Source organism: Triturus cristatus, chromosome 11 (assembly GCF_964204655.1).
Source record: "Triturus cristatus chromosome 11, aTriCri1.1, whole genome shotgun sequence".
NCBI lineage: Eukaryota > Metazoa > Chordata > Amphibia > Caudata > Salamandridae > Triturus > Triturus cristatus.
The window spans coordinates 124,730,470-124,742,742 of record NC_140594.1 but is presented as its reverse complement, the minus strand read 5'-3'; the positions used below and the strand labels follow the sequence as shown (position 1 = coordinate 124,742,742).

At 48.9% G+C, this 12,273-nt stretch overlaps 1 protein-coding gene across 1 annotated transcript in view; it reads left to right on the top strand.

Annotated features, from left to right (window-relative positions):
- RNF185 (ring finger protein 185) overlaps positions 1 to 12,273 on the top strand; it is an 89,158-nt gene that overhangs the window by 56,560 nt on the left and 20,325 nt on the right. Inside the window, exons 2-3 of the mRNA XM_085636464.1 lie at positions 5,141 to 5,355; positions 9,677 to 9,695. Of these exons, the coding sequence (XP_085492590.1) occupies positions 5,186 to 5,355; positions 9,677 to 9,695 (189 nt within the window). The 5' untranslated portion in view covers positions 5,141 to 5,185. The remainder of the gene's footprint in view (positions 1 to 5,140; positions 5,356 to 9,676; positions 9,696 to 12,273) is intronic.

Below are 12,273 nucleotides of genomic sequence, written 5' to 3'. Positions count from 1 at the left end.
TAATTTTTACGGTGTATCGTCGTTTTTGGAACGGATGAACGCATGGTTATTGTGAGGGTGTGACGTACGCTTAACATGGTGCCTGACCCCCAACCGCTCGAGCCAAGCTACCACTGTGCTGGGAACCTGGTGACTGCTAACCCGGTTGCCCGGTTTCCAACAGAGACATTAAAGGGGAGAATGAGAGGTGACTATTGGTGAGGCTGGAGGGCAAGAATTCAAGGTTGTCACCCATCCTATTTCTCCCTACCCACTCCCCTTGTTTTATTCAGTTCTAATTATGTGACAATTAGTGCATTGACTTGTATGATCTACATGCAACTGTTGGGTGAATATTTTCTAAAATCTCTTCTGATTTATTTCGATTTTACATTGCTGTAAAGTTAATCGGGTCACTTGAAAACAAATATTTAAATATTTGTATCTGTCTAGTGTAGTGGACAACCTGGGGGGGGGGGGGGGGGGGGGTCTCACATCAATTTTAAAAGTTTCGAATCTTTTTATAGTACTTAAATAACATTACATTAGAATAGCTTGCAGGGGCTGCACACAGGCAATTCGCAAAGTTAGTGTTTTATAGCAGTAAAGTCTTTTTGTAAAAAAAATGTTAAGGCTTTTTTTGGGGGAGAGTCAATTTAGTTGCTTACATTTTTAGGTCTCGCTTGAGACAGCGCTTTAGCGCTGCTCTGGCGAGACTTATAGTAAGCGAGTTTTGGCAGTGCAAACAGTGGCTTTTCAGGCCTCCAAATACAGTGCATGTGCGTCGGCCGGGCGCGCGCACCATTTGGAGGCCTGAAAGCACTCGTTTGCTTTCACTTTCGCGGCCGCACGGCCGCTTTGATGTGTGATCGCGATCGTGATCACTTTCACACAGGCGCGCGCAGCATTTGGCAGCTTGCGTGACTGGCCCATTGGGCCCCTACCTCCCTGAAACACCGCCCCTCTATTTGCACTGCTCCCCATCGTGCGCTCTTCACACCCACTCCTCTTCACTCCCTGCGCAGCACAACTCTCAGTCTCACTCTGCCACAGCTGCACAATGAGTGGACCTTCCCTCTGCACCCCACCCTGCCCCCTGATCCTGGCGTCTTTTTTTCCATACACACTCCACCCACCCTTCCGCTGCACATTGTGTGTCCTCCTTTTACATGCAAGTTCACCACCTCAGTCTTCATACACTGTACGTGCCTTTTAAAATGGTACCCATACGTTTCTCTACACCCCAACATTTCCTCGATCCTTCACTGCACCCCGTTACCTACTCTCCTTCACTGCACCCAGTAACCTACTCTTCCCTCTGCATAATCAATCCATATTTCCTTGTTATCCACTACACCTGGTTGTTTCCTTTCTCGGTACACTGCTTCCAACTTTTCTTCTGATTCAGCATTTCCGTTCTACCGCCTGATGATGTTTCCGCCTCCTTTCTTTTCTTGTTTTTGCACATGATCATCAGTTATGTTACACAAGGACACATTCATTCTTTGGTAGAAAGGGGGAGATTAAGTAATTTGCTTGGAATCACAGGATGTTGAGCAGAGGACGCCCAGACTCGAATCTGGTTCCCCAGCGCCACAGTCGGCAGTCCTGGCCGTTACGTCACCTTCCTTTTCGGGCCTCTTGTACCTCTTGCTGTGACCGCTGCCTCTACTATGCCCTGTATGCCTCTCTGAGCATCTGCTTCCCCCGCCGACACCTCCCCTTCCTTACTAGTGCCTTTATATCCGCCTCTTCCCCCTGCCAGCATGTTCTCTCCCCACCCTCTCTCTCTCTCCAGGCCTCTCTTGTCTCCAGACCTCACCTAAATCCTTAATGACTTTCGTCCGTCCCCTATGGACACTGTCATCTCTCTCCCACTCCCAGTCTGCTCGCCCTCTCTGCCAGGCTCCCTCCCTCTGCCCCTCCACCCTCCCGTGTCCTCAGTGCTTTTCGCACTTGGCTGAGCCCTCTGACTCCCGCAGCGAGCGTTAGTTTTTGACACAGCTGTACATATTGAGTGCATCAGTGGCTGCCTTTAAACACTGCAAATCCCCAGGTTTCACCACCACTTTCCTTTTCACCATTTATTTATTTTATTTTTATTTTAAAAGTTTTATATAGCGCTAGCTTGACCCGAAAGTATCAGAGCGCTTTATATACACACTGTAAACAAGCATTTGCAATGCAATCGGTCTCGCATTTACTCGAGTTTAAGCTATTGGCATTATAAATGACAATGTGTTTTATTTATGTTCCAAAACCTAAATAAAAGGCATTGTCATTTACAATGCCAACAGCTCAAACTCACGTAAATGCGTGACCTGTTGCATTGCAAATGCTTGTTGTGATTGCCACCAACGGGATAGGAATCTGTTGCAGTCTTTTTCCACCATTTTCATATCTTTGTGGTATTTGAACGTTCTAGCCCCACATTCCCTTATCTTATGGTGTGAATGTTCTGACCTTTCAAACAGGCCAGTGCTTGTATGCACCTGCAACGGAGATGTGTGAGTAACCCGAGAATGATTGCTCAGATTTCAAATTTTCAGCATCAATAGGATGGGTTGGAAAACGTGCGTGCAGCCTTTAAATCAAAACCCTATGGAAACAAAGATGTGCAGAGCTTTTCAAAGTACCTTTTTTTACTTTTGTGTACATAGTTATGAACCTTTCATTTGACGTCATATTAATTTGCTTGTCTGGTAGTTTCTGGGATTCTAAAGTTGGATTCATTTTGTGGTTGACTCGTAAATGAGCCTATTGGATGCTCTGCGTTTTTTAATACTACTATTTAGATGTATGTAATCCCCCCCCCAGCTCGTCACTAAGCCCTTCAGAGCCTCGCCGAGACCGGGTCAGCCAGCTTTCTAAAGATTAAAACGTAATCGCTAAGGATCTTACTACAAAATCCCAATAAGCTTGTATATACGAGTGTGTACAGGATGCCCATTTAGGTTCGCCCCAGGACTGTCTGGCAACTGCCCCCGTCTTATGCTGTCTTCTGAGGTGCTAAGCAGCTGTCGACTTACGGCAGCCCTTCAGGGACAAGAGGCAACATGATGTAACTGAATGAAAAGGTCTGCAGCAATAAATGCTACCTTCCTCGCTTACCTGACTCCACTACAGGTGTTCGCATTGTATCCAGGACATACAAGGAGCCCTCTCTGACTCCACTGCAGGTGATTGCATTGTATCCAGGACGTACAAGGGAGCCCTCACCGACTCCACTACAGGTGATTGCGTTGTATCCAGGACGTACAAGGGAGCCCTCACCGACTCCACTACAGGTGATTGCATTGTATCCGGGACGTACAAGGGAGCCCTCACCGACTCCACTACAGGTGATCTTATTGCACTCAGGACATACAAGGGAACCCTCACCGACTCCACTACAGGTGATTGCATTGTATCCAGGACGTACAAGGGAGCCCTCACCGACTCCACTACAGGTGATTGCATTGTATCCAGGAGGTACAAGGGAGCCCTCACCGACTCCACTACAGGTGATTGCGTTGTATTCTGGACATACAAGGAAGCCCTCACCGACTCCACGACAAGGGATTGCGTTGTATTCAGGACGTACAAGGGAGCCCTCACCGACTCCACGACAAGGGATTGCGTTGTATTCAGGACGTACAAGGGAGCTCTCACAGACTCCACTACAGGTGATCCTGTTGTACTCTGGACATACAAGGAAGCCCTCACCGACTACACAACAAGGGATCGCGTTGTTTTCTTGGCTTACAAGGGAGCCCTTATAGACTCCACTACAGGTGACCCTGTTGTACTCCGGACATTCAAGGGAGCCCTCACCGACTCCACTACAGGCGATCTCACCAACTTCAGGACATACAAGGGAGATCTAGTCCCTTTTGACTGCAGGCTAGCGCACTGGCTTCAAGAGGTGCCAGGAAGCTCTACCCCACCTTGATTGCACTGGCTTCAGGAGCTGCAAGGGAGCTGTTGACCATTTTACTGCACATGATTGAGTTGTCTAAAGGGCATAAAAGGAAGCAATCGCACCACTTCAATGCATATGATTGCGACGGCTTCAGGAGATACAAGGGAGCTGTCACCAGTTTCACTGCAGATGATTGTGCAGTCTTTAAGACTTACAAGAGAGCCTTTGCCTTACCTCTCTACAGGTGATTGCACGGGCTTCAGGTGACGCAAGGGGACTGTCAACGGTGTGACCGCATTGTCTTCAGGTGTAACAAGGAAACGGTCTTGTGTTTCGGTGCAGGTGGTTGGATCTCACTGACTTGGGGCCCTCACCCAGCACCCTCCAAGTCCTGCTCACTGACTTCAGGACGCAGGAATCCATTGGTCTGCTTCATCCTTTCTGCCTGCCTGGAACACGCTTCTACCTGCAGGTTTGATAAGCTCTTGTCAATGCTGTAGCTCCTCATCCCTTGCATGTGGTGGGGTCTTGGGTAGTTAGTCTGGGAGACACCTCTTTGAAAGATTGGTTAGGTTGTGCGAAGAAAGGCTCATTGCCGTTACTGTAATACAAACTGATCATTTTATGAGGCTATTTATGCATTTAAATCCTGCTTGTTATCATCCCACCACCTATGAGGTGTAATACAACAGACATATGTGATGGTGTGCCTGTAGTGTTGTGCATGAAGTGGCTAAGCCGGACTAGAACCCAGATATCTAGACTCTGTGCAGAGCTTTAAATGGTTGGCAAACTTTGTGTCCTGTTGAAATACGATTGCCTGCCTGAAGCTTATTCCTGGTGGCGCAAAAGATAGTAAAATAAGTGGTGCAGCCATGAAAAATGTAGAAAGCAGAGCAAAGCCTTCTCTTCCTCATCAGCTAGCACATGCTCATAGCTTGGTTTGCACAAATACTGTCTGGCCCCTGTCAGCAGCCTGTGTCCTGGGAACCTTGATATCCCTCAGCATGGGTGAAACTGCATGTCGAACGCCCAGCATCATCGTTCTGCATTCCAATATGTACATTAAACCAGGAACCATTGCTTCATTACAGTAGGTCTACTTTCTGATCGCTACCTCTTTCTAAATTCCCTGGGTGGGCGTTTGCAGGTGAGGGGGGGGGGGGGGGGTAGTTTAACCTTCCTGGCGTGTCTCGAATGTTTAAGTTGTCTAAGTATTGAAGCCAGCATTCTCATACACTCTCCCTGTTTGTTTTCCAGGGGGATCTGCCATCCCTTTCCTGTCCTCGGTTCTGACCGCTGAGGATGGCGAGCGCAGGGCCTAGCACATCAGCGGCAGCTGACAGCTCCAACACAGGGGGCACCAGCAGCAATGGCTCCGCCGAGAGCTCCAACCAGGACAGCACCTTCGAGTGTAACATCTGCTTGGACACCGCCAAGGATGCCGTGATCAGTTTATGTGGGCATCTTTTCTGGTGCGTATTTTGGCAAATTAAGGGTATCTGCACAAAGGTTTATGGCGGACAGGTGGGCTGGGGGTGGGTCAAAGGATGTGGCCTTCACATGCGCCTTGCCATATTTGGGCTTAAACCTCTACTGTTTTAAATGGGAGGGTACTGTCTGGTTGATGTATCTGTGCTTTATTTTGAAAAGCGACTGCGATCCTCCAGTCTGCATTCAAAGGCTGCTCATGGGTCCAAGCCCAGGGGTCTGTCGGAAGTAGTGAGAGTGGCAGGAACCCACATCCTTGCTCCTTTAGGGACGTAATGAATAAAGTTTCCTTACTGAGGGAATCCCAGGTGCTCCTCTGAAGCCACGATGTGTACGTAGTTCGGTTCCTTTAATGTTAAATGGGGTAGTACAGACCCTTCTCAGTGGCAAGCAGGTACTTGTTGATGCGGAGTGCCTGCGCTTCTCTCCTTCCACTGCAAGCGCAGAGCACCCTTTCGCTCGGCTTGTCTCAGTGGTACCCTGCGGGGGGCGGGGATCTTTTCGTGCTTACCTAATCCAAAGGGAGTAACCTAAGCAGACCCTGGCTGAGAAGGGCGAGGGAAAGCAATGGCACGTGATGGTCCCACGGGTTGCAACTGGGGAAGGGGGAGGGATCCCTCTTTTAAAAGCTCTACAGCACCTACATCATGTAGAGTTCCGGCAACACTGCTCATTCAGCCTTCTCAGTTCATGCCCATGTCCCTTTTCCCTAGTTTGAACTTAGCCAGTTTACATTTTTTGCCAGGTGCCTTTCACTTCTTGAAAAATAAACTCTCAGGTGGGTAGGAATGTGTGCATCTTTTGTTCTGGGCAGTCATAGTAATGATTGCACCTCCCTGTCAGATGCTGTTTTTCGCTTGGCGGCTTCTAAACGTGTTAATGGGTGCAATCTCAGGTTAGGACTTTGACACAGACTCTTATGCAACTGAAGTGGCCTCGGTGCGGGTGAGGAACGGACCGCTTGACACGAGACAAAGGGTAGTGGTGTTAGGTGAATAGTGGTTAATTTGAGCTGGTGGTTGCAGGTGGGGTACACCAGCGCTCATTTTTAGAGACCAGCACTTATTTTAGTCCATCAGACTTTGACTCCGAGCAAGAGAGCGAAAAAACTCACAAAGGACAAGAAAGACAAAAAAAAGTGACAAAGGGAGTAAGAATGAACCTGCAAGAGTGAGATCAAAGGGCATTGAGTGTCTGGTGCTGGATTAGAGAGCCATGATTTGGGATTGAGTCTACTCAGCCTTGGTATTTAATGCGCTGACAGTCAACAGTACTGGCAGCGGGCTTCTGAGCAAAACTTCATTTATTTTCAAATTAAACATTGGTGGTGAATGGCGTCCTCTAGGGATGGAGTGGTTTTTGTGCGCCTTCCTACTTATTGATGTCAGGGCCCATCTTTTTCTCTGTCTTTATTGGCGAGCACAAAGGGCTGGAGGGAAGGTACATCGCCTTCCCCCTGACTCCTGTCCATTCTTCTATTATTTAAGTACTCTCAGGAGAATTTCAGGGCTGTGTGGTTGCCAAGAAGAGGTACAAATCCCCTTTTTTGAAGCCTCAACCTATATGGTTGCGAGTACGTGCCTGGCCTAGCTGCAGAAATCCTGTAATCAGAAATCCTGTAATCTGAGGGAGCCCACATTTAGGTAATGCATTAAATATGCAATTTGCTTAGTTCAGGTGGGACAGCCATGATCACGACAAACCTGCAGGTCTAAAGGGGGCCTTTTGAGGAAATAGAACTGCCAGTTGATTTCCCTCTGTGACTGGAGAGAGGGGCTGGAGGCTGGGTCAAACAGAAACATTAGCGCTAAGAGACCGGTTGGTGTACATGCGCTTTTATAAATATCCCTATAACATAACATGGGTGAATTACAGAGCGCGTGCAGGGGTCCTACTTTGCCACTTTAAGTTTTGACTGAATGATCTTCAGTTAGTTAAGCTTATCCAGTAGTTGATGTTTTCCGTCCATGCAGCGGTCGAGGTTTGTGCACTGTAGTGGTGACCGGTTGCCCAGCTTTTGTGTGCCAACTCCTTAGAGGTAATAGGAGCTACAGGTGCAATAGTTCAGGGTCAGTAGATCATAGTCCTGGGCATCACAACACTCTAGTGGTGCAATCCAACAGCAGACCAGCTAGCCAACAAAGATAACCCACGCCACTCAAAGGAGCTGTCGGCAGTTGCAATTTCACGAGGAAGTCCTATAGAGAGTCGAGGGATTATGTCTGTTTACTCTCTAATAGAGTAGGGCCAGCGAACAACCTGTCAGACATTTTACTACCGCAAGGGTACAGCCGGACAGGCAAGCATGTCGGTGTAAACCAGGCGGTCATGAATTGAGATTGGACTAGAGGGAGAGGCTGCGGCACCAGGACGACGCCATTTATGGCAAGGATTTAAAAGGATTTGCTTGTTTTTCAGGCAAACTCAAGACAGTAACTGAAAGGTAAGAGAATAGAACGAGCTGAAGTTGGGGTATGGTTGGGAATGTGTTGTACCTATATATGAAATGCTGAACTTAGAAAGAAATGTAGACTCCGCTGGCCTTTACTAGCCCGATGCCCCATGTGCCCAATATGTTTGTGCTGTAAGCTGCAGTTTGCAGTTCCTGCCAAGGCAAGCCTGCAGTGCGGCAGGGAGTTTGTGTTTGTGACTCTGCAGGGCACACGGCATCGATCTTGAGATGTAACCTTTCTGCAGGGCAAGGAATGTCCTGTGTTGGGCAACCAGTTGTCACTGGGATGGATGATTGAGTAATCGTGTGCTCGAGCTGCAAAGGTTTCCGTGTCTGGTCCAAGATCTCTCCGCCATCCATCTGTGTAATGATCCAAGAATCCGAGCAAGAAGAACCGCTTACGCCCGGTTGCTGTTAAAGATCCTGGCGCATTGCGTACTGCGCTGGTGCTCCTTATCGGAATCGCTCTACTGGGAAGAATGACCAGAATAGCCACATTGAGAGTGGATTGTGAAACGGTTCTGGTCAGACTTCAGTTTGTATTGTAGCAAAAAAACTAATTTTGGACAAGATGATGGAGGCACTTCATTGGTAAATTCAGAAAAGGTCGGTGTTTGTCTTGGCGGATTGTAGGGTACAGACATTCATGCAGCCTGGTTTCAATAACCACTGCGCAAAACCGCACTTGAGGTGCACGATAGTGTCCTCTTAAGTGAGCAAGGGATAGGTTTCAAATCCTCTGTTAAAATGTGTTTGCAGTGCTTAAAGTAACCTTCCGGGTTCCCACTGAGGAGTGGGGGGGGGAGAGGTCTTACACTGGACAGCATAGATGCCGCGACTGTGTTTGAAAGGAATGGTCACCCCGCAGAAGACGTGGGAGGTGCGGACCTCGGAGGGCCCTGCTTTCTTCAGCTAGGGAGGTTAGAACTGTTCACTCTCTGGGGGACAATACCTTGCTACGTTAAATGCCAGTGAAGCCTGGGCCATCTCACTAGCACTGCAGATGGGAAGTATCCTGCTCATATGATCAATAAGGGGGTCGGTCCTGGCCTTCACTGAACCCAGCTCACTTCACTGCTTTTGCCTTGTTAACGCTGGGATCTTCATGTGTTACATCTTGTATTTTGCATGACTCTCTTCTTCCCCTCACCCCCTCTGACGTAACCCATCACAGTGAAACATTGGAAGTGTTTCTTGGGTCCTCAGTCCCAGGCTGGTGGCGTCTTACGCTCTCCCTCTTACACGAATGCCACACTTGAACTTTCCTCTGTCCCCTTTGCTTGGTTTTCTCTGGTATCTAGTTTTGGGACTCTGGCTTCCTAGTCTGGTGTGGTCTCTTGGCCGGTTTCATCCTCCTTTCCGGTTCTTACCTGGCTGTTGTGGTCAGTCGGGGATGGCTAAGCTTTCTCTGCTGTCTTTCCTCCGGTTTTAGTTCTTCTAACTCGAGCTTCACCTCCTGTTTTTTTAGTTATTAATCTGGTTTTGTCACCTGGGTCGCTTCTACTTTCTTTCAACGTGCTACATGTATGACTTCTTTTTCGTAGCTATTCTGTGTTTGAACCCCGTGACCACAGCCGCTTAGATTCGTTTTCCTGTGTTGGGATGTGGGGGCATTGGCTTTTCTAGTCTTATTTTTGCTGGCCTGGCCCTAATCAGCCTTGCTGTGTTGCTGCAGGAAAGAATATTGTACAATGCTAACATGTTTTGGTTTTTTCCTCTTCCTCTCTCTCTCTTCCCTCCCTCTCTCTCTTCCCCTCCCTCTCTCTCTTCCCCTCCCTCTCTCTCTTCCCCTCCCTCTCTCTCTTCCCCTCCCTCTCTCTCTTTTGTGCTTGCTCTCCTGGGAACGCTGACAGTTGGCCCTGTTTGCATCAGGTAAGATGTCGAAATGTGTGTGTGCGTTGTTTAAAAAAAAAAAAAAATCTTTTGCCGTGCTGCTCCTGTGCGTTCTTTTCCCACAGGGTGCTCCAGCGCGCAGCGATGTCCACACACATCTGACACTTGCACAGCCTCACACACAGCTGACCCTCGCACCCTCCCACTCGCAGCGCAATGTCCGCTCACAGCTGGCCCTTGCACAGAGTCCCTACCGTATGTGCTGACGTCGTGGCTGCCTGACACTTTGCTTAGAGGCCGTGGATTATTGGAAACTGCCCCTTTCATTACCTGTGGAAAAGTGAGCACGACAGTCCACAGTGCATTCCTGACCTCTAGTGGCCCGCTTTGGTATTGCGGTCAGAGGAGAATCACAGTGCATCGGATGCCCTCTGCGACTCTCTCTCTTTGGCTTGGAGAGGAGAATCACAGTGCATCGGATGCCCTCTGCGACTCTCTCTCTTTGGCTTGGAGAGGAGAGTGACAGTGCATCGGATGCCCTCTACGACTCTCTCTCTTTGGCTTGGAGAGGATCGGATGTCCTGTAGTTCTCTAGCTCTTTGTTCCCTAACTGTGGGTTGCAACCCACCCATATTTTCGGTGAGTCACGAATGTCCAAGCAATAAATAAAGATGCCTTTAAATTCTGTATTTATCTGGTTACATTTGCCAGTGCTTCAAAAACAGAGGTCGAACGACAAGCTACAGCTATTGACAAATTGCTGCTTATGTTTTTAACTTGGGGATTGGGGTTTTCAAATTCCTCTCACTTTGCAGTCGGAGAAAGAAAAGTAAAGGGGATTACTTGACAATCTTTTTGGGGAGAGTGAAAGGAAAGGCTGTTGGATGTAATGTTTTGTAATACACAACACAATGTAAATACCTTTAGATATAGTGTATACAACCAGCAGTTACGAAAGCAAAATGAAGCCCTCTTTTGTAATTCTGAAGTGTGATGGAAACAAAGATTTTAATTGGATCAAAACAAATCAACACACTTACGATAAATATTCACTGAAACCTGATTTCCATACATTATCATTTTTATTTTTTTGGACAACCAATTTTATTGAGTTTTGTAGGTAATAACAAACAGCACCATTCAGAGCCACATATGCATCATCAGAATAGGGAGAAAAACACATCTGTGACATCAAGGTTACTGAAGGAAATCACTAAAAGCATATCCACGTGTGCCTGACGAGAGGACCACACCATCTCAATCATCGAGTACCCCGACTCATTTGCCCCACATACGGCGAAATTTCTCAGGACATCCCCTTGCCACATATAGAGGCCGCTCCTGCGCAGCGCACCAATCCACCCCCCGGCGCCAGCGCCCTATAGTTGGAGGAGCAGTGTCCAACCAATGCACAGCAATGTCCCTCTTAGCGACCACCAGTACTGTGTTAAGGAAAATCTTCTCCGCCCTAGAGCCGTCCAATCCGTCAGTGACTCCCAACAGAACATGTATAGGATCGAGAGGCACCTCCCACCCCAGGACCCCCGTCCGGTCTTGGGTTAACCATTCCCAATATCTCTGGATTGCAGAGCACAACCAAACCATATGGTAGAAATCGGCGTGGGGTGGGCACAACGGGGGCAGTGGGAGTCAGTCTGAAGCCCAGTACGGTGAAGACGCAGAGGTGTAAGGTAGGCGGCGTGTAGAAAATAGATTTGGACCAGGCGAAGCCTCGCCAATACCGCGATCGTCCTAGGGGCCATCAGGGCGTCCCTCCAGTCTTCATCCTCTAGAACCCCAAGCCAGCCCTCCCACCTCTCGCGGAGTAGGGAAAGGGAATTAGGAGTGTTGTTGGTGAGTGAACGGTATATCCGAGAGACTCCACCCTTCCCCAAGTCCCCAGTCAGTACCTGTGCCTCGGGTGGGCTGTATTCAGGCAGGGGAGTGCCGTCTGGAATGTGGGGAAAAAAGGGCATGGCGCAGCTGCAAGTACCGAAAGAATTGAGAGGGATGGAGGGAGTGCCTGGCCTGTAGGTCCTGAAAGGACCGAATGTGGGTACCGCTCCAGACGTCACCCAACAAGGTTACCCCGATGAGATCCCACTGTCGGAACCCCGGTAGGGAAGCGACTTCACAAAGTCTCGTGCCACACCACAAGGGAGTTTAGCGGGTCAGCCTGCCTGTCCATAGAGTATGACGCAGTGAGGCATGCCAAGCCAGGAATACGCCGTGCGTGATCTCAGGAAGAGCTCTGGGGATTGCGGTCCCATAAAGCATCCCCTGGATAGAGGAGAAGCCCAAGAGATGAAGTTCCAAGCGATACGCCGGGTCAGACCAGCCGCCATTGAACCAATCATGAATCGTGAGGAGACGAGTCGCTAGGTAGTAGAGATAGAGGTTCGTCATTCCAAGGCCGCCGTCAAACGGTGGGATTCGGCACTCGGCACTGGGCCAGTGCCAGCCTGGACCTCCGTCCTCCCCAAAGGAATTTGGTGGGCGTACCGTCCACATCCCAGAACCAAGATCTGGCAAAGGGGAGGTGGGTGTTCTGGAGCATGTACAAAAAGCGGGGCAGGATCATCATTTTGTACAGGGCAACCCTGCCCAGAGGGTTTAG